At 36.3% G+C, this 21,359-nt stretch overlaps 3 protein-coding genes across 25 annotated transcripts in view; 1 reads left to right on the top strand and 2 right to left on the bottom strand.

The window, feature by feature from the left end:
* mapk8ip3 (mitogen-activated protein kinase 8 interacting protein 3) overlaps positions 1–9,654 on the top strand; it is a 46,008-nt gene extending 36,354 nt beyond the window's left edge. For 19 of the 21 annotated variants that reach the window (XM_030140112.1, XM_030140122.1, XM_030140118.1 and 16 more), the window contains 6 exons: positions 695–866; positions 1,258–1,371; positions 4,062–4,100; positions 4,575–4,739; positions 5,617–5,763; positions 8,676–9,654. In XM_030140112.1, coding sequence (XP_029995972.1) covers positions 695–866; positions 1,258–1,371; positions 4,062–4,100; positions 4,575–4,739; positions 5,617–5,763; positions 8,676–8,800 — 762 coding nt within the window. In that variant the 3' untranslated portion in view covers positions 8,801–9,654. The remainder of the gene's footprint in view (positions 1–694; positions 867–1,257; positions 1,372–4,061; positions 4,101–4,574; positions 4,740–5,616; positions 5,764–8,675) is intronic. The other 2 variants (XM_030140119.1, XM_030140132.1) reach the window with 1 other exon arrangement.
* A 784-nt stretch (positions 9,655–10,438) lies between these two features.
* nme3 (NME/NM23 nucleoside diphosphate kinase 3) lies at positions 10,439–16,192 on the bottom strand. Of its 2 annotated transcripts, none has more exons than XM_030140135.1 (5): positions 16,046–16,192; positions 15,066–15,196; positions 13,755–13,856; positions 13,526–13,638; positions 10,439–11,190 (listed from the first exon to the last, which is right to left on the bottom strand). In XM_030140135.1, exons 1-5 carry the CDS (start codon positions 16,089–16,091, stop codon positions 11,073–11,075), a joined length of 510 nt encoding a protein of 169 aa, XP_029995995.1. In that variant the 5' UTR covers positions 16,092–16,192; the 3' UTR covers positions 10,439–11,072. The 2 variants fall into 2 exon arrangements, with proteins under 2 accessions (XP_029995995.1, XP_029995994.1); XM_030140134.1 differs by lacking the exon at positions 16,046–16,192 and adding an exon at positions 15,414–15,986.
* Positions 16,193–19,044: 2,852 nt separating this feature from the next.
* Positions 19,045–21,108, bottom strand: mrps34 (mitochondrial ribosomal protein S34). Of its 2 annotated transcripts, none has more exons than XM_030142161.1 (4): positions 21,025–21,108; positions 20,417–20,787; positions 20,210–20,252; positions 19,045–19,577 (listed from the first exon to the last, which is right to left on the bottom strand). In XM_030142161.1, the coding sequence occupies exons 2-4, from the start codon at positions 20,732–20,734 to the stop codon at positions 19,285–19,287; spliced, it is 654 nt and encodes a 217-aa protein (XP_029998021.1). In that variant the 5' UTR covers positions 20,735–20,787; positions 21,025–21,108; the 3' UTR covers positions 19,045–19,284. The 2 variants fall into 2 exon arrangements, with proteins under 2 accessions (XP_029998021.1, XP_029998022.1); XM_030142162.1 differs by having other exon boundaries at positions 20,417–20,779; positions 21,025–21,084.
* Positions 21,109–21,359: the final 251 nt, after the last annotated feature.

Raw genomic sequence — 21,359 nt, forward strand, 5'->3', positions numbered from 1 at the left:
CTCTTATAGAATATCTGATTTTTTCCAATGTTAAATGATGTAAAAGATCCAGAAAGCAAGATGTAAATGTTGGAGGTTGTTTATCTTTCCATTTTAGTAGTATTAGTCTGCGAGCTAGAAGAGTTGTGAAGGTAATTAGATTTTTAGATTTTTGGTTAAAATGAAAAGAATGTGATGCAATGCCAAATATTGCAATTGTTGCCTCAGGTTCAATATGAGACCCTGTTACATCAGAAAGAAATTTAAATATAGACTGCCAAAAGTTTTTCAGTTTGCAACAAAGCCAGAACATATGAGACAGTGTGGCCGGTTCAACTTCACAACGATCACAAGTAGGATTCAAGTCCAATTTAATTTTTGTCAACGTCACTTTCGACCAATGCAGTCTGTGAACCACTTTGAACTGAATTACTCTGTGTCTTAAACAGATTGAGGATGAATGAATGTTTGTGAAGTATAGATTGCCATACATCTTCAGAAAATTCTGTGGCCAATTCTTTCTCCCATTTTCTTTGAACACATGCCAAGTGTTCCAAATTAGAGGAGTTCATGTTCAAATTTTGACTAAGTGCTGTGCGACAGTAGGTATAGCTTGAACTCAACTTGTCTTATACCAATCAGGAGATGTTATTTGACTGAAGTGATGCTGAATTAAAGTGTTGATTTACCTCTGAAACATTTTATTTTCACCTAGAAATCCTTCGACGCTCACCCTCGCAGGGAGAGCCAGGTGCGGCAGCTAGCATGGATCGGTGATGGTGTTTGGGTGTCAATCCGACTAGACTCGACCCTGCGTCTGTACCACGCACATACACACCAGCACCTCCAGGACGTGGACATTGAGCCTTACGTCAGCAAGATGCTCGGTGAGACAACACAGAATATGACTTATTTAGTATTTTATTTAAGCAGATTTATGAGCTGCCACTGCTGAGGAAGGATGTTGGTCTTCACTGACTTCATCTCACTGACATCATATTCTGTTCTAGACAAGGCAGATTTATTTGTATAGCACAATTCATATCTAGGGCAGTTCACAGTGTTTTACAAAAATGGAAAAGAGACAAGTTCAAAACACATAATTATAATTAAAACATAATTGATAAAACATAAATAGTAATCAGTTAAAATAAAGTAAAAGAGAAGAATGCAGATAGAACCCTTTCAGTTGTTATATGCACATCTGAACAGAGCTGTTTTCAGCCTGGACTTGAACATTCAACCTGATCTACTCCCATTATCTGGTCTCATTTACAGGTACTGGTAAACTGGGCTTCTCTTTTGTGAGAATCACAGCACTTCTAATCGGGGGAAATCGCCTTTGGGTTGGAACTGGAAATGGTGTGATCATCTCCATCCCACTCACAGAGAGTAAGTTTCATTTATTTATTTATTCGCTGCAGAGTTTCTCATACGTCGTTCACTACAAGATACTACAACATATGAACAAGTATTAGAACACACTGAATTCAGGCTTTTCACTGCTAACAGAGCTGGAATACAAAACTACAGGGTGAGTCAGAAAAAACGCTCTTTCCATTTAAAGAAATTGTACTGCTAAAACGGAAACACTGATTTTTCTTTTGACCACACAGTCATATTGATGTGGTTATTGAGCATGTCTGGTGATGTAGTCATAGATTTATTGCATTACATAAGAGAGAGAAGGTCCATTGTTTATTGGGCACTGAAATACCTGCCAACACAATGTATGCCACAGTGAACAAACTTGAAATTGACAACAATTACAGGAGTCGGGGCTTTGCTTTCACACTCAGGACATAGGCCTACATGACAGTGCCCAGGGAGTTTTCATCATGGCAAGACCACAGCGATTGCAGGTATTATTTCCTCATCGAGTTGTCTGTTTGGGTCAGAAGAGAGAGTGGCCACCTAGATCCCCGGACTTGACCCCCCTTGATTTTTTCTTGTGGGGGTATCTTAAAAACCGTGTGTATCAGACTGTTCCACAAACTCTTCAGGAACTCTGAAATCGCATCACGGCTGAAATCCAAGCCCTACGACAAACACGAATGGCGAGAAGAACTGTGTTAGAGATGCGACAACGAGCACAGTTTTGCATCAATCTGAATGGTAGACAGGTTGAAGGTCGTGCCGGACGACTTCGTTGAGACAAAACATTTTGATGGCGAGTAAACATGCTGTAATGGTTGACAATTTCAATTTCATTCACGGTGGCATAAACTGTGTTGGCAGATATTTCGGTGCACAATAAACAATGGACATTCCCTCTGTTATGCTATGCCATAAATCAATGATTCAATCGCCAGACATGCTCAATAACCACATCAATATGACTGTATAATCAAAAGAAAAATAAGCATTTCCATTTCAGTGGTACAATTTCTTTAAATGAAAAGAGCGTTTTTTCTGACTCACCCTGTATATTAGCAAATACCACAATATAATTGACTTTTGTGATAGATATCATTGCACTAAATGATTTTATTTTGTCTTTTGGATTAATGTTGTTTATGTTGTCATCTAAAGTCCTTACAAAGAGTTTGATTTTACTTAATTTGACTCAACATAAATTTTTTTAACATTATAATTGTTTTAAATATTCTAGATTTTTGAATATTTGTCACATTCTAATTGTAAATAATCATTTGAAACCACAAGTAACTGACTGGTTTCTTCAACTCACACTCAGGCAGAAAAATCAGATGTGATGTATTCAATATATTTGTCCATATTTAATTCAACCACGTTAGGATCATTTCTTTCTTTACACTAAAACCAAGTAAAAACATTTTTTAAAAGGTTTTCTGTGGGACTTCTGTGGAGCTCTTATGGCAGCAAGACATACCATTCATCTGCCAGGGAGTTGTTATTTTTGTTTTTTATTTCATTTTTGTTTTACTGTCTGTATAGTAGCAGATTATTTCAAATATCTTAGCAGGATTTAGTCCCTTGCTGTGAATAAATGAGGCCAATTAGCCATGGACCAAGTAATGAGTTTTTGTGTTAATCTGAATGCTGAAAAATGAATATTCAGCCACATTCACAGTTATAATAGTTTAATTTTTATTTTGAGGGATTGACTGCTTTTAGTTGTACATTTGCCAATTTGTTGCTGTTACAAAAGAAAGCCTTGTTTTATAGAAGATAGAAATATGATTCACAAAACCAATGTTTACTAAAAAAAAAAAAATGATACTATCCATTCTTGATCCTTTTTATTTGGAGAATGTGGTCCTCAAATTTCATCCTCAAATCTCATCTTCTGTCATCTGAGTTGCATGATGTATTGTAGCTTTTATTTAGTGCTTGTGTTTTTGTTATTATTTTTTATTTCTATTTCAGTTAATGAATATTTTTTTCATTGCATAGTTTTCATTAATATAAGTAATCCTACTCAACTTGGAGTGTTTTGGCTTAACACTCATTAACCTTGAGGTTTCTCTTTTGCATTAAACCAAACTGTTGTTCTAAGCGTGTTTTCCACTATATTTTATTTTTAAGATTGTAATTTCCATATGGGATACATTTCTAAGCTTGGTATGTCATGGAATTTTTTTTTTAGAAAATGTAGTTTTGTGCAGCTTGCAAATATTTTCCTATATTTTTAATTACACTCATAAATAATCTTTTAAATCTGAAGGTTGCCACTTGAGGGTTTTTGGTGACCATCCATCACAATTTTTAACAAACATGTATTTATGTGTATGTTTTTTACTATGTGAAAACTGAATTTAAAAAAAAAAAAAAAGATAATATTGAAATGAGCTCTTGGAAGGTGTTTTGTACACCACAAACGCTAACCATACCACGATAAAAACCTCTGAAACTGCATGAAGTTAAAATATAATTTGCAGCCTCAGTCACAAGTCTTTTTTTTTTTTTCAATCAAATAAAACTCTCTCATTTTTAATCCATACATTAGTCCTCTGACACACTGCAGCGCTGTTAACCTGTTTAGCTGACTCCTTCTTCTCCCGTGAATCGCCCGTCTCTCCTCCTTCTGTTTTCCTCTGTATGTTACTGTTACTGTACTCTTTCTCCTCTGCTCTCCTCCCTCCCTCCTCCGCCTCCTCTAGCGGTGGTCCTACACCGTGGACAGCTCCTGGGTTTGCGGGGTAAGTGGGAGCGCTCCCTCCCTCCTGCTGTTGTGATCTACCTTTTCTCACCTGCCCCCACCCTACCAGACCTTTATGTCTTCTCAAACCACGACATATCTGCAGACCAGTTCTGCAGCGCTGCGGTTTCTTTTGTGAAGACACAAATCTAAAATTATACGATCACCAGACGGATTATTTGTGCCATATTTATTTCTTCTCTTATCAGAACAGTGCTTTTGTCATGGGTTGCCTTGCATGCTAATTTCTGTTATCCTTTATTGATGATGTTAAGTGCGTGTACCATATCCACTTGCATGCAGAGGACGTTACAGGTTTCATTTTCAGTTGTTATGTGAAATTTTCTGATCATCTGTGGTTATTTTTGTTGCTTGTATGTGCTATATGTAATGTGGTGGCAGCTCTACTGTATGGGTCAGATAAAGTTAATGAGTTTTGGAGTACATTCTAACCTCTTGGTTCCTCCTCTCACAGCCAATAAGGTGTCTCCTACATCTTCTGGAGGCGTGATCCATGTATACGGTGACGACGGCTCTGAAAAGAGCAGCGGCAGCTTCATTCCCTACTGCTCCATGGCCCAAGCCCAGCTCTGTTTCCATGGACACAGAGATGCCGTCAAGTTCTTCGTCTCTGTACCTGGTAGGCACTGAATTTCAGCTCATTATCTCATCATTCTTATTTAATGTATATGTGCAAGATAATAAATATTTTAATGCAGGCATGTTTGTTATATTCCGTGTAGACAAAAAAGTTTTGAAATAAAAAATATAAATCACATCCCTGCGTCAAATTACAAAAGCTGTGCTAATAAAGTTTTTAAAGTAGCTCTGTTAAATGTTATGAAATTCAATTACTTGTTTTATTACAAAACTGTGCAAATAATGTTCTGAGCCAAACAAAGGTCACTCCCATACTCTGTTCAAAAGTTCTTTTTGATACGGGAAAGCAGGTATGATTTCAGAGGTGTCTGTATGTTTAATGTGCAAAAAGCCGTCAAATGTATAAAAAGATGTATTTCTGTTATTGGAGTTAAATTATGAAATGACATAAATATACATTTAAAGATGTGTAATTCATTAATGGTTTTCAAAACACTGGCTTGTAAAGATATTTTTAAGGGATATAAGCAAGAATGATTTTTGATTGGTTACATATTGATTGGTATCCTAAAACTGATTTTGATTTGAATGTAGACAAGGCGTATATAAGCATTTAGCTTCTGCCTAAGCCTGTTCAGTCTCAACAGAATTCACAGTCGGTTGACTTAAAATCAACCTCACTGATTGTATGTTCTGTATTATGGAAGATGACTGAATAAACTTAAACATAAACCTAACCCTAAATGCAAAACTCATATGCATTATGGAAAATAACAGAAATTACAATTATAATCTGTGTTTCAGAACAGTAAAACAATAAATGTACTATAAACTACCTTTGGAATCATTCATTTCAACTCCAATAAATGATGATGGTGTCCTTTTGAAGTTTACATTATATTTTTTTCTTGGGACAGGCAACGTTTTGGCCACCTTAAATGGCAGTGTGTTGGACAGTCCATCAGAAGGACAGGGCTCCACGGCGCCCCCAGAGACAGAGGCTCAAAGTGTTCAAAATGTGTTGGTGCTGAGTGGAGGAGAGGGCTACATCGACTTCCGCATCGGTGAGAAAACACAACGACAGATGCTACATCACAGACAATAAAGCTCCTTTTAGTTTTATGGCAGACTGATGATGTCACTGTAGTGTTTTTAAGACTGTGAGAAGAGTTTTAGTTTTTATTTTGAGGATTTGAGTCACTTTAGTTTTACTACCAGTTCACTGTGAGTTTTTATGAGTAAATGTTTAGTTATAGAAGCTCAAATGGTGGAATACAAGAGCAAAAACAAACCTGATTTTACCTGCAACTGTCTATCATTCAAGTTCTGATTTTATTGTTTATTGTTGTTGTTCATATTTAGTTTTCATTATTGCTTTTGCTAGTTAGATTGTGCTAATAACTATTCTGTTACAAAATGTAGTAATGTGACAAAGCAGTCAACCAAATTCCGATAAGAAATACAAAATATACATTTAACTGATAAGTCCAAAAGTCTGCATCACCTTTGTTGTTATTGTGGGGTTGAAAAAGCAGACATATTTATTTTTCATTTCTCGTTATTCATTTTATTTTTCTCTCTTACAGAAAGTAACAGAAATAAACAGAACTATGGTTTTAAGTGTGATGTCTGTTCCCATGACAAACTAAACTATACTGTATCTAAACTATAAAAAAAAAAACATTTGACATGTGTTGAATGAAATGTGGTGTAAAACAACAGTAATTTAACATAGTAAATCTCATATTGTCTGAAGAAAAGACTTTAACTATGTTCAGACTGTAGGCAAATATGGCCCAAATCCAATTTTTTAGCCCATATGCGACCTATATCTGATCTGTTAAAGACAGTTTGAACAGCACAAGTCTGATTTTTTTCAAATCTGAACCAGGCCACTTTCATACGTGGTCCTAAATTCGATACTTATCTCATATTTTGCAATGTGTGACACGGTGGTGCAGTGGATAGCTCTCGTACCACATGGCAAGAAGGTCCTGGGTTCGATTCCAACACCAATGGATGGGGTTGGGACCTTTCTGTGTGGAGTTTGCATGTTCTCCCTGTGTCTGCGGGGGTTCTCTGCGGGTACTCCGGCTTCCTCCCACCATCCAAAGACATGCACTTAATCAGTTAATCTAAATTACCCATAGGTGTGAGAGTGATTGTTTGTCTCTATATGTCAGCCCTGTGATGAACTGGCGACATGTCCAGGGTGTACCCCGCCTTCGCCCATAAGTAGCTGTTATAGGCTCCAGTGACCCTAGTGAGGATAAAGCAGGTTCAGAAAATGAATGAATGGACTTCAGTTTGAATGGCCAGGTGGCATTCATCTGACCTTTAAGCCACTGAAATGCGACAAATGTCACAATTCTGCGTCCCATGAGGAGAAGCGATGGGAAAAATATATTTACTTCTGTAAACACAGTGCGTCCCTGCGTGGTCAGGTATTACGTCAGGACCTCTTTTGTGCATGCAGGTCACTTCAGGGTCGCATTCAGTTCATACTCAAAACTGATAAAAGTCACATTTAACCCTTTCATGCATAGTGGTCACTACAGTGGACAGCTATTCAAAGCAGTTATCTTATATATTCATGGATTTTATTGTTTTAGTTCCATATCAGCCAATAAAGAGGCTGTACCATTGCTGTAACTTTGCTGTTCTTGATAAACCTGATTTGCAGTAATATGTTTGAGTCTAATTCAATTCATTGTTATTGTAATTAGACTGTAATTAACTTTTTTTTTTAAACAAAAAGTTTCTGGGTTTTTTTTTACGTATTATCTCCATGAAGTAATAACAAATATTAGACTATGTTAAAATGTGACAAAACATCAGATTAGCAGCATTAAAATAATTTGTTTCATAGTTTTCACACAGAATATTAGTAAATACATGTTTCTTTGCTTCAAAAATTTAACTCTTGGTGTCCAACTGAGTGGATATTTTTGCAATTCCATGAAAAATAGGTTCATAAAAAATTCAATCGGTATGCTTTTTTGTTTTTTATGCCTAAAGAGGAATAAAAACACGCAGGAAAAAAAATCTTAATTAAGGTTTTCATAATTCATGCATGAAAGGGTTAATGTGTAATATGAACGAACACACAAAAAAAATGGGATTTCACCAAAAAATCCAAATTGTGCATTAAGACCTGCTGTCTGAACATACCCACAAACAGCGTTTTTTTTCTGATTATTTTTTTATTGTTGTATCTTAACTCTTTCATGCACAGTGGTCACTACAGTGGACAGTTATTCTACAGCTGTTCTCTTGTATATTCATGGGTTTTGTTGTTTTAGTTCCATATCAGCTGACACAGTGGACACTTATGCACCATTCCATACACTGACTTTCATACCATTACTGTAACTTTGCTGTTCTTGATAAACCTGATCTGCAGTAACATGTTTGAGTGGAAACCAATTGCTAATTGTTATTAGACTGTAATGAACAGGGTTGTTTTTTTTTAAGCAAAATGGCTTTTTTTTTTTTGCATATTATCGCCATGAAGTGAATAATAATTAGTATTAAGGTATGTTAAAATGTGAGAAAACATCTGATTAGCAGCATTAAAAATGTTTTTAATCGCATAGTTTTCCATATCACTTTCTGATATAAGGTTTTAAATATATGTTTCTTTGCTTCAAAAATTAAATGCATGGTGTCCAGCTGAGTGGACATATTTGTAACTCCTTAAAAAACATAAACAAAAAAACTCAATCACATTGTTTTTTTGTTTTTTTTTTCATGCCTAAAGAGGAATAAAAACACTCAGGAAAAATATCTTGACTAAGGTTCTCATAATTCATGCATGAAAGGGTTAATATAGACACTGAAGCTTACATGTGTGGTCATTATAACTTCGCCTAACCTAATGCTGGCCTACAGTTTTGCACAGTACAGAAAAACTACACCTAAATGGAACCACTTGAGGGTAGTGAACATTTTCACTGTGTATTTTCTTTTCCTTCAGGGGACGGTGAGGACGACGAGACCGAGGAAGGCGAGAACGCCCTGTCTTCTCAGATGAAACCGGCTCTGTGCAAAGCTGAGCGGAGCCACATCATCGTCTGGCAGGTGTCATACATACCCGAGTGACACCTGGGACCTGCTTTAAATGCTCCACCCGCTCCTCCCCCCTGAACCAATCCCATCCCAACCCGAAAGCTTCCAGCCATCCAAACCTTGTAATTTACCCCCAGTCATGTAAAAGTCCCCCCTCCTCGGCTCTAAAATGACTGCGTATCCAGCCCTTGTAACTACTCTATCCCCTCCTGCCCCTGTCACTTGTAACTTTAATGCCTTGTAAGTACTGTACCTCCTCTGATCTAGTAATCTGCCTGCCATCCTGTTTGTCCCACCCAGGGCATTGTAACTACCTTCATGAGCCTTGTAACCCAGCCTCATAACTACCTCCCTCCTCTGTATCGATCTTATATTCACCCCGTAAGCACACTTGTATCTCCCTCTATATTTACCTCAGTCGTCCTGCATCCGCCCCTCCTCTTCCTCCATTTAGTTTGTCACCTGTAAAACCTCCCCTTCTTCTGAAAACAAAGCCAGAGCCCCTCGTGCATCAATTGTACCAAAAGAATGGAGAAAAAAAACAACACGGATAAAGCACTGACTCGCTTTTCCACCAAAAAAAAAAAAAAAAAAAAAAAGTGTCTGATTTTAACAGCCTAGCAGCAATCTGTAATAAAGTACACCACCGGAAGAGCAGAAGGGCTGAGTCATGGTGATCAGAATTTGGGATGGGAATGTGAGGTGTTCTGGATGAAAATTCTGGCAGCGATATGGAAGTTTTGCATTTATCTGAACTGCATAAAGCAAGTGAACATGGAGTAAATTGAAGGTTTAAGTGTTTACAGAATCCGAATGGCAGGAAATGAATTAGCATCAGGCTGCTGCAGATGCATCTAGGGAGTCGTATGAGTAAGGTTATTAAAAAACAAGCAGTCCCAAACGTATTTTTCTCCCTCATGTCATGTGACTGGCTGTTGATCGGACAGGTCGGTGTAAAGCAGGTGAACAGTGGTGTGTTGTCACTATGTGTACAGGGATTATTGTAAATCTCCAGACACACTGAAGCCCATCCTCTTTGTTCAGTATGGAAATTCATGCATTGATCTCTGTGTGGATTAAATATTAAACATTTGTGTGCTGAAAAACCTAAAATAAGCCTATCTTCACTTTGCAAAAACACAAAAGTGATACTAATGTCAGTTCAGATTTATTGTTTTTTGACAGTTCCATCTCAATCGTACAGCATCGGGGTATTTTATTTTCAGGTTGACGTACAACAGGACATTTTAGCTCAGTGATGTATAAAAACAGAAGATGTAACCACACTTAACCCAAATGCGTTTACACTTCGAACATTCATAAACAGAGTCTTATGTGAAAGTACAAAAACAGAGCAATGAAATCAGAAAGCTCTTAAACATGATCAAATTTCTAATCTTTACATTCAAGTAGTCCCAAAGTGGTATGACAATCGGATGCCTCTGGGGAATTTCAATTAAAGATACAAGAAACTCAAAATAATCAGGCAATTTTATACAAAAATGGTCCATGTGCTCTCATCTTTGCATCTAAAAATCCCATGAACTTGGAATAATTTGGTTTTCAGACACGTCAGTAATCACCGTTGACCATATGCAAAGATTACAAACGGAGTCCCAGTTACACTTTATCTATCAAGAATAAAATCACATTGTCGCAATCATTTCATGACAAAATAAAAAATATTTTATTCCAACTTTATGGGTAGTTAGTGTTCACAGAAGGCAGCGTTGGAGGATTGAAAAACATAAACTTTATATCAAATTAAATTGTGCATTTAGCTGATTTGTAATCTCAAAAATGACAACACTGGCTCATTCCAAAAGGACGGATATGTGCAGCACACAACTGCATTTAAAGAACCAAACTAAACCTGTGAATAAGTTGTAATTAAGGAGAATATTATGTTGAATATTTTTTCCTGTACCTTTAGTAGAAATCAACCTTAAAGTGGATTTAATCAGATATGTACCTTCTGTTCCCTGATGATTATGAACATCAATCAATAATTCTTTACTACAAATATCAGCTTATTGCTTGAAATATGGTAGGACTGAAAATGTAACAGAAAGACAAAAACAAGAACTGAAGCAGATCAGATTATTGCTGATTTAGTGCACTTTTGCTTTGGGGGTAAATAGAAGCAGCGAGAGCTCAGCAAGGCAGTGGTCACCTCATCATCTACTAAAGCTGAAAAACACTTATCTGAGGTATGATGTCTCGCATCTCGTAAACACATTAATGTATAAAAAAAACACTGGTTTACCTACAGGACGGTGCACAGGGATTAAATGCAGGCATGAAATCAGTTGTAGATCCAGTTTGTGCCGCATTTTTGCCACTGCTGAAGCTCATTCTGTCGAAACCACAGGGAGATTTCCTTCTGGGCGCTCTCCACGGAGTCGCTGCCATGGATCACGTTCCTGCAACACAAACACAACAAGTTCAGGAAACTCACATGTATCTGCATCTTTATTTAGTTTTTCAACAACTTTTTTTCTGTAAGTCAAAGCTATATAAATCTTTTTGAGCCATAAAATACATAGTCTGGCCAAAACAAAAAAACATGTAATATTTAACTGGACTGCCTTTAGCGCTGATCAAAGAACACTTTCACGCCATATACAATGCTTATGTTGTGTAACAATATTTTTTACATTCATTTTTCAACAAGATCTTGCACGGACCACTGCGTAAAGTCTTCTCCATCATGTCCCAAAGATTCTCAATGGGGTTCAGGTCTGGACTTTGTGAATGTCTCATGCTCCCTGAACCATTTTTCACAATTTGAGTGTGATGAGTCCTGTCATTGTCCAATCTTTATGCTCTCTGGCAAATTGATGGTTGATTAAGATATGCATCAGTTGGGGTTAAAGAACACACCAATAACTACAGTAACTAGAAGCACTCGGAGAGCGCAGACCTCCGCCAAGGCTGATCAGTGGCCCCCCCCGTGGGCCCCCCCACCCCCGATCACCACCAAAATTTAATCATTTCTTCCTCATCCCATTTCCAACAAACCCTGAAAATTTCATCCAAATCTGTCCATAACTTTTTGAGTTATGTTGCACACTAACGATCAGTGCCCCCCCCAGTGGGCCCCCCCACCCCCGATCACCACCAAAATTTAATCATTTCTTCCTTATCCCATTTCCAACAAACCCTGAAAATTTCATCCAAATCTGTCCTTAACTTTTTGAGTTATGTTGCACACTAACGATCAGTGCCCCCCCCCCGTGGGCCCCCCCACCCCCGATCACCACCAAAATTTAATCATTTCTTCCTTATCCTATTTCCAACAAACCCTGAAAATTTCATCCAAATCTGTCCATAACTTTTTGAGTTATGTTGCACACTAACGGACAGACAAACAAACAGACAGACAAACAAACAAATAAACCCTGGCAAAAACATAACCTCCTTGGCGGCGGTAATAATTATCTAAAGCAGGGGTCTCAAACATGTGGCCTGGGGGACAAAACTGGCCCACCTAAAGGTCTAATCTGGCCTGCGGGATGAATCTACAAACTGAAGATATTAACAATCAAGGGTGTTAGACTCATTTTAGTTCAGGTTCCACATATAGACCAATATGATCTAAAGCAGGGGTGTCAAACTCATTTTAGTTCAAGGGTCACATTCAGCTAAATTTGATCTGAAGTGGGCCAGACCAGCAAAATAATAACATAATAATATATAAATAATGTCAACTCTGAACTTTTCTCTATGTTTAAGAGTGAAAAAAGTAAATTTGCATTATGAAAAGTTTTACATCTACAAACTATCCTTTCAAACAATGTAAATAACATGAACATACTGAAAAAATGAATGTAATTTCAACAATATTCTGCCTCAGTTTATCATTTTACATATGTAAAATTATAATGTACAGATCACAGTGGATCAATGAATACACAAAACATTTAAAATAACAGACAGAATCTTGTTAAAATTGTACTTCTCTTAAGACATTTCAGGTTGTTCATGTTTGTTCAGGTTATTCGCATTTTTTGCGAAATTAGTCTTTGTTTTAGTGGAAATACATGAGAATATTTACGTTTACAAAGAGAAAAATTTGGAGTTGTTATTATTTATATGTTATTATGATCATATTTTACTGGTCCTGCCCACTTGAGATTGAATTGTTCTGAATGTGGAACCTGAACTAAAAGGATTGTTAATATCTTAGTGTAATTTTTGCATTTCACAAATTCACCCCAATGGCCGGACTGGACCCTTTGGCGGGCCAGATTTGGCCCCCGGACCGCATGTTTGACACCCGTGATCTAAAGTAAAATAATAACATAATAACCTATAAATAGTGACAACTCCATTTTTCTAGGTGGACTACTTTTGCTCTTTTGAAGCAAAACTAGTCCAGTTGAACCTCAAAGAACTACCAAGAACAATGACCTGAGAAAATGACAAATTGAATGAGAAACTGTTCTTATTTTAGGTCCAAACCCCATTTTTTTAATAATATTATACCTGTTACCAAGTAATATAATAAGTAGTTTAATATTTTTATTGAACTAAAACAAAGAAAAAAAGTTGTCATTATTTATAGGTTATGATGCTATTACTTTACTGCTCTGGTGCACTTGAGATCCAATTGGGCTGAATGCGATGCCTGGAAGAAATGAGTTTGACACCCCTGATCTAAAGGAAGGATGTGACCTATTTTTACTGTTAAATCCATGTGGCAACTTCTTTTGAACCAGGCTGTGTATTATATAACTGACAGTCTCATGTACTTACTTGCCCACTTCCACACAAAAATCTCCTCTGATGGTCCCAGGCAGTGAGTCTCCTGGATTGGTCTCCCCCATCATCTTGCGTGCGGTCTTGACCACGTCCAAGCCCTGCCACACCTAAACAAACACAGATATGTATGTGACTATAGCCTGCTGGACATTATCAGAAGGTGATGCTATTCAGTTACTAACACATCCACCTCATTTCACTACATAAAACAGAGGAATCTCACCATTGCTACGACTGGACCGGAGCTCATGTAACTTATCAGTCCACTGAAGAAGGGTTTACTCCTCAGGTCTGCATAGTGTTCTCCAAGGAGCTCCTCAGACACCTAATAGACAAACGCATCATCAAAAAGTGATCAATTTATTATATTAGCATTGATTAGTACAGTGGTTTCCAACCTTTTTGGGTTCAGGACCCCATTTTAACATCACAAATTTCTGGCGACCCCAGAGATTCAAAACAGAGACTTTTTTTTTTTTTTTTTTTTGCTAAAATTCATTTGTTTTTGATCATGTAATTTTTTGCTGTACTATGTTCCAAATAAACGTTAATTTTAGATGACATTTAGTCTATATAATGTATATTATTATGGACAGAAACAGAAAAGCCAGGTGTAGATTACTGCACAAAGTGAGAATTTGATTTTCCTTGGTCAGGATATGTACAGTCAGTCCAGCTTGTATTTACAAGGCTGACAATTAATACTGAACAAACAAGAACTCAAACTATGAATTATGAAAGAGCTGCAGCATCTTAAACCAACCACAATGAACATTTGAAAGATAAATCGTGCCACAGTGCTTCAGTTTCAGCTTCAGAGTTTGTCTTTTATAGATTGGGATTGTCTCTGTCAACTCACCATATATCTTTTATTAGTAAGTTTTTATTTTTTTCAATTACTAGAAATTTCAGGCGACCCCACGTGGGGTTCCGACCCCAAGATTGAAAAACACTGGATTAGTAACATGAAAAAACACATTGTGCTTAGTTACTCTTTGTTTTATTGAAGGAAAAATATGCAATATGTGTGTCTTTTTTTTTTTTTTTAGGTACAAATATACCTTTCAATGAATATCTTCATTATTATTGTCCCTCATCAGTCTTGTCTCACTGCTCTAAAAATAAATACATTTTATCTTAATATTAGACTGACATGCAGGCACTATTGGAGACAATTCGAGATGACAGAAGGCTAAGAATTACTGTTCTGAAGTAGTATGATAAGACTCAAAATTAGCACATGAATTCACACATTCACAAAATAAGAGTGGTTTCGAGAAGAATCTTCTTAAAATGCTTCACATCAGTTATTCTCAGCCCTCATTCATTTTGGTTTGTCATTTTGAGTCTTACTTTTGTGTCTGCATGTAGGTCTAATATGAATTAAGTTTTGAGTGACCTGTTAAAATCATGATATTTTGGAAATTTGCTTGCACAGACACATCAGACCTTCTCATACATTTGTTCTCTGATCAATATACAACCCCAATGTAATAATGTTTAAAGGGAAGCAAAAGGTTTACATTCCACACACCTTCACCAGTTTGAGGCCCACCAGTTTGAATCCCCTCTTCTCAAAACGACGCACAATTTCTCCCACCAGTCTCCGCTGAACGCCATCTGGTTTGACAGCAATGAAGGTGCGCTCATTCACCCCAGTCCAGCCTAGATCCAGATATGTAGGACATGATGATAAGGAAATGCACACATCAGCAAGAACCCACCACCACAGTGCATTGTATACACACTCCATGCACAGATTTAACTCTTGAAATGGGATCAGTCTCTTGTCCTGTAAATATAAAATACAAATCTCATCTTTGTTTATTCATCAGAGGCTGCAGGTTGACAGGTTTCTGCAACAAACTACAACAAGCCTTACATCGAGCTGCACCAGATTCTTCAATTCGTGCATGTTTCACCACCAGATCTTCAAGTTTGTGGAGATCTGGCTGTGACCTTTTCTTCGGTGCCATTGCAGTGCTCGTCCTGCTGCAGCCTATGGGCGCGCACGGGGACGCACGAGTCCTGAGAGCGCCAATGGAAGCGGACTAACACTCGAGCTATTAATAGTCTGATGAATCAACTCATTTTACAGGAGGACACATGGACTACGGCGCCCGGCAAGCCTCTGTGTAGATTAGTGCACCACACCAGCTAACACACAAGTGAGCGATCATGCTGCTAACATAACACAATCAATGGAAAAATGTGTTCGAGCCACGGACTGCGCATGCCCACTAAAAACATTAGTAACACTCCAACACTCAGAGCCTAAACTAGTCTGGTTAGAATGAATAATACGAGTTGAAAGTCTCTATAAAAGTTGTTTCATGCTTCCATTGTTTCACCAGTTAACTCCCCCAGCTAGCCGGGACGTAACATCGTGGATCTGTCACGGGGAGTCTGCATCTTCTCACACATGGTGAAAACTGTGAGCACATTATCCACAATAAACATGTAAATGTGCACCAGAGTTATATATGAGAGGGAATAAGCGGATCTAGCACCAACCTGACTGAAAGATGTAGGCAAATATGGACAGAAACAGGCAGATCATTGTTGCATCGCCGGTGGACGGACACAGAAGGAGGATACTTTCCCAGTGACGCGTGGATCTGGTTTCGGGTTGGACCGTGGGCTGGATCCAGTTTATGCAGCGGCAGCTAGCAGGAGCACTTCCGGTATTAGAATTTGCTTCCACATGATGATAATAATAATAATAATAATAATAATAATAATAATAATAATAATAAATAAATTAATTAATTAATTAATATGCTAATAAAGTTTAGCTGGCGTAAGCCTTTCTTATGGTTATGGTTATGGTTATGGTTATGGTTATGATAGCAACAGTTGTGTTAGCTATATGCTACCGAACATATTTAGGTTACTCAGAAATCTTTGAAACATTAACACAGCCCCGAAATCACCATATGAATTGATATTTGTTTAATTAAAAAAAAACAAAACAAGTAAGTAACCTCTTAGCTTAATTATGATTGTAATTATGTATCAGAAGAAAACATTAACCCTTAAAGCTGGGTCTAATATAATAATATCTAATAACATTAATTAGTATTTGATGTCAATAATTAGGTCAGACGTAGATGGAAAAAAAAATACTATATATTGTTACTATACACTGTAAAAATAAATAAATAAATAAACAAATAAATAAAATAATAATAATAATAATAATAATAATAATAATAATAATAATAATAATAATAAATAAATAAACAAAAAACGGTGATATTCCGGCGGCAGGGGTGCCGAAAAAATACTGTTAAATAACGGAAAATAACCAGCTCATAAAAGTACAGTAATTTTCCATAGTTAAAATACAGTTTTTTGCCCTAACTTTACATCACATTTTGCATGTTTGTTTTTTTTTTACTTTTTGATGTTTAATAAAGAATATTTTCATGTATTAAAACAATCAAATTACCTTTATATATATATATATATATATATATATATATATATATATATATATATATATATGTATATATGTATATAACATTTTCAGTGAAACAAAGTTGTATAATCCACTGATAAAAACTGTATTTTGACAGTTTATCAGTGCTTATACATATCATACATTCACAAAAATACATTTATTCAACATTTTTGTTGCGAAACCTCTCATAATTACACAAGATATCTGTCAATTAACAAAAAAGTCTTCTTAAACTTAAAGAACAAATACTTCTTTTATGGTTAATTGTCAGTAATTTTATCCTGTTTTATTTATTTATTTATTTAATTTTATTTATTTATTTATTTTTACAGTGTTAAACTTTAAATTAACAGTTTTAATCTCATAAATAGAAAAGAAATATTTGTGAAAATATGATACAATTGCAAATGTATTTTAAGTGTATTTTTCTGTGAAAAAAGAAAAATTCTTTTAAAAAATTGAAATTTTATGGTTATTGACAGTTACAGTTTTTTCATATTATTTTACATTTGACATGTAAAATCACAGTCTATTTTTGTAATTTCACTGATATTTTCCTGTATCTTAAAAATACAGGAAAAATCTGTAAAATAAACATTGAAAATTCTGTTAAATTACAGATTTTTTTATAGTGTACACACATATACATATTTGTGTAAAGCAGCCTTACAAAAAGTACATTTTTCTGATGTTTGACTGCACAAAAAATAATGATGCAAAAAAAATCAATCATTGTTGCTGCTAATCACTGATAAATCCCAGGTTGTAATAATTCGAAACAAATTATCCACTTTGCATTACCCTTTAAATGTCAGGCTTTTATCATGATGCCACCATGTTTTCAGGTGAAAAAAGCGGAAAATATTAATTATACTGAATATAATACATGCAAAGTAGATTTTTTTGTTCTGAATTATTACAGCCTAGTATATGTCAATGATTAGCAGCAACACTGATTTTTGTGTATTATTGTGTTTTATGCAGTGTCAAATACTTACATTTACACCACTGAGCACAAAACATGCTTTTCAAAAGGTAGTTATAAAAATATATACATTAATATTATATTCCACTTTTATTGGTCTAATTATAGATATCAAGTACTAATTTACCCTTTAAATCCCAGGTGTTCGACATGATGCCACTGTGTTTTCAGATGGAAAAAAAAAAAAAAAATTACAAATTCTTTCCAACACACAACATGCCAAGTAGAATTTTTTTTGGGTTCTGAATTATTACAGCCTGGATGTGTCAATGATTAGCAACAACACAGATTTTTTATGTATTATGTCCAAAGCTACCTGCACTTCTTGTGTTAAAACTCTTCATCGGAAGAGAGAGAATAGGAGATAGTGATAGTACCATCCAGTGGAAATGGGATGTTTTATCTCCATATGGCAAATATGGCCAAAATAATACTAACCAGTGGAGTAGTAACACTGATCAGTTCCATGGAAAAAGGCCAGATTGACATCCAAATACAATAAAAATTCATGCATTATGCTTTAATAGAAGTGAGGTCAAAAACTGTATAACACTTGTCTTTACAGGGTACTCTAGACTTACTGTAGGAACAGAGCTGGAAATAAAATCAAATAAAGATACATAATTTTGCCAAAATTCATGCCATATGCATGAACATAGCAAAAATTATCAAAAAAGGAAGATTGTGTGTGTTTAAAGGGCACACAGTACTCCATAAAGGTTAACCAGATGCAATAATACTGCATCTTGACCATATCGTCTTTTTTATTATAAGTGTAAAATGATGTTTTCAATGAAGAAGTAATGAAATTATAGGGGCCAGGCAGCATAGTGGTTAAATTAGTTACAGCCATCAGTGTAATTAGAAAAATTTTAATGCATAAATAAATGCTTGTGTTTTCTTTTGGGGTTAGTAATTGAATAGCCTATGGCAGTTTCTGCTTTCTGATGGTAAAATAAAATTCAAAAAAAGCTTATTTTGAGTTTCTTTTTAAATGACACTGAATCATGAGAGTACAAGAGTGCAGCTTCCAAAATGTCAAAAGAAACTATCAGAAATCATTCACAGGATCCACATATTTAATCAATTTTAATATCAATAAAATTGCACAAATATACATTATACACATACATAGAGAGGCCCAATTCAGATGGAAATAAAGCACAGTTTTTAGGATTTACTAGGACATTAATGCGAGGACTTTCCAGGGCACTTGGACAGAAGATATTCTGATATCTTCTATCAACATGGATTTGGTCCAAAATGTCCAGGACTGACCCTCTGGTTTTAGAACCAGGCTGAGTATCACACAGCTGTCCCCTCTTTCCTCTTCCTCTCTTGTTCCTGCGTTCTGAAATAGTCTTTGTTCAGTATGACATCTCTCTGTAAGGGTAGAGTAGGCTCCTCTGACACTACACCTGCTTTCTTTTGTTGGGCCAGAATCATTGCACGGAGCAGAGGAGGAAACGGGACAAAGCGTACAGGCGGACTAGGAAGCGGTTTAAAATCCTTGACCTGCTGCTCCATGTGTTTTGGTATCAGACGCCAATCATGGTACATCACCTTGTCAATCTCCTTGACCTCAGTCTCCTGTTTTCCTGTGAAAATAAAAAGCAACAAAGTTACAGCATACAGATTTATGTGACAATGTAAAAAGTCTGGCTTAATGTAAATCTGAAATTATTAACCCTTTCAGAAAAGAACTGACATATAATAAGTAGTAACTCCGCCGAGTAGACTCCTTTTTTAAAAACTGTCCTGAATGTTGTTAGGCCAATAGTAGGCTACCTATAGCTCTAGACAAATGTCAGACCACAGGCTTTAGTATTTTTGTTTATTTGGGGAAAACCACATATTTAACTCAATTACCACTAGTAAGAAATCCCTTTCACATATGAAAAAATGCAAAAACAAAACAAAAAATTAATAAATTAATATTCATTTTAAAGCTACATAATACTAATGTTTAATCTGTGAATAATTAATAAACCAATAGGTATATCTTATTATTATTAGGTTGGGTACATTATGCCACTTCTGGGACAGAAAAGTGAGCAGCTTGGTTTGTTTGATGGGTTTTGACAACTGGTCTTGCTCGAAATCAAATTCAAAAGGTTTTCAATGAGGTTCAGGTCTGAACATTTGGGGTGGATTTTTATTTTTTCTAGAACTGTTGGCTTAAATATTTAAATACGTAAAATAAATTTGCTACTGAAACATAATACAATACCTTTGTATGTGAGGACTCCCCAAGCTTTGCCGTGATCCATGTTCTGCAATAAATTCAATAAATAAAAACATTTTTTAAAAAACCCACAAAACCTGGTGTACTTTAGTGTCTGATCCACCAGCAAATCCAGTTCTTCCCTTAACGTTGCATATACAGCATTTAACAGGACAAGAAAACTTAAAAGTGACCGGATGTGTCCCTTCTCACCTCAGATGTGTAGTCCACCTTCACCTTTGTGATCTGCCAGTAGCTGGGCTCTGTGTGATCCTCCAGCCAGGATTTGCGGGTGAAGAGGCGGCCGACCCCGAACATCCTCATGCCTGCCATAAGTGAGAATAGGCGGCTCTCCCTGCGGACGTCCTGCCAGGCCAGTATGGGCAGCATCTTCCCAGTAAGAGGTCGCTTCATTGTGTCATAATCCAGATCGTACTTCTGGGAGTCCCGTGGCCTGGACTTGAGCTCCCGGTAAGCACGGATCTTCCGAGCCATTTCAGCTATGAGGCGAAGCCGCTTTTTCTTCGCCATGGCTGTCTGATTTTAGGTAGCTACTTTCAGTTCACACGGGTCAACCTTTACCCCTAAAACAAAGGACAGTTATTTATTTATTTATGTCTGACCTTAGTGTCTTCAGTTTAATTCAGTGAAACGCTGTGACACACTGCACCAGTCTGGATGTAACAAGGCTAGCTTAGCTGAGTCTGTTAGCTACACGGTTAAAACAAATAACACATCCGTTTCATACACTTCTACGACCTGACAGATTCCAGCTAAGAGTGCGAATTATATTGTTATTTAGTATAAGGAAAATGAAATACCCGAATATGTCTGAGAGCATGCAGCAGAAGTTGACCTCAAGTTGCAACACACACAACTTCCGTTTACTGGTCCGACTGTAAAACTGTCCGTGTGAACCGCATTGTTACTTTGTTCCGCAATGGTTCCGTTACTTTTTTTTCTTTAACTAACATTAAAATCACGGCAAAAAATAAATAAATAAATACTTAATTTTTTTTTTTATAAAATACCAACTCCATTACAATGGTTAAAATAGTGCACTGCTCACCGTAGCCATATATTGTTCTTTGCACTGGACTTTTTTTTTTACTTGAATTATGTGCGTGTGTTTTAGTGGTCCTTATCACATGCCTTA

The sequence above is a fragment of the Sphaeramia orbicularis genome, chromosome 8 (assembly GCF_902148855.1).
Source record: "Sphaeramia orbicularis chromosome 8, fSphaOr1.1, whole genome shotgun sequence".
Classification (NCBI taxonomy): domain Eukaryota; kingdom Metazoa; phylum Chordata; class Actinopteri; order Kurtiformes; family Apogonidae; genus Sphaeramia; species Sphaeramia orbicularis.

Bases quoted from the DNA above. Each gene is read 5' to 3' on its own strand.
- nme3 (XM_030140134.1), bottom strand. From the start codon at position 15,507: ATGGCACCGAAGAAAAGGTCACAGCCAGATCTCCACAAACTTGAAGAT. The intron at 15,197-15,413 runs GTAAGGCTTGTT...ATCTGGATCTAG, and splicing joins AGAATCTGGTGCAGCTCGAT to GCTGGACTGGGGTGAATGAG. The intron at 13,639-13,754 runs GTGAGATTCCTC...GTGTTTGTTTAG, and splicing joins CCGGTCCAGTCGTAGCAATG to GTGTGGCAGGGCTTGGACGT.
- mrps34 (XM_030142161.1), bottom strand. From the start codon at position 20,734: ATGGCGAAGAAAAAGCGGCTTCGCCTCATAGCTGAAATGGCTCGGAAG. The intron at 20,253-20,416 runs GTGAGAAGGGAC...AATTTATTGCAG, and splicing joins AGGTGGACTACACATCTGAG to AACATGGATCACGGCAAAGC. The intron at 19,578-20,209 runs GTATTGTATTAT...TTATTTTCACAG, and splicing joins GGGAGTCCTCACATACAAAG to GAAAACAGGAGACTGAGGTC.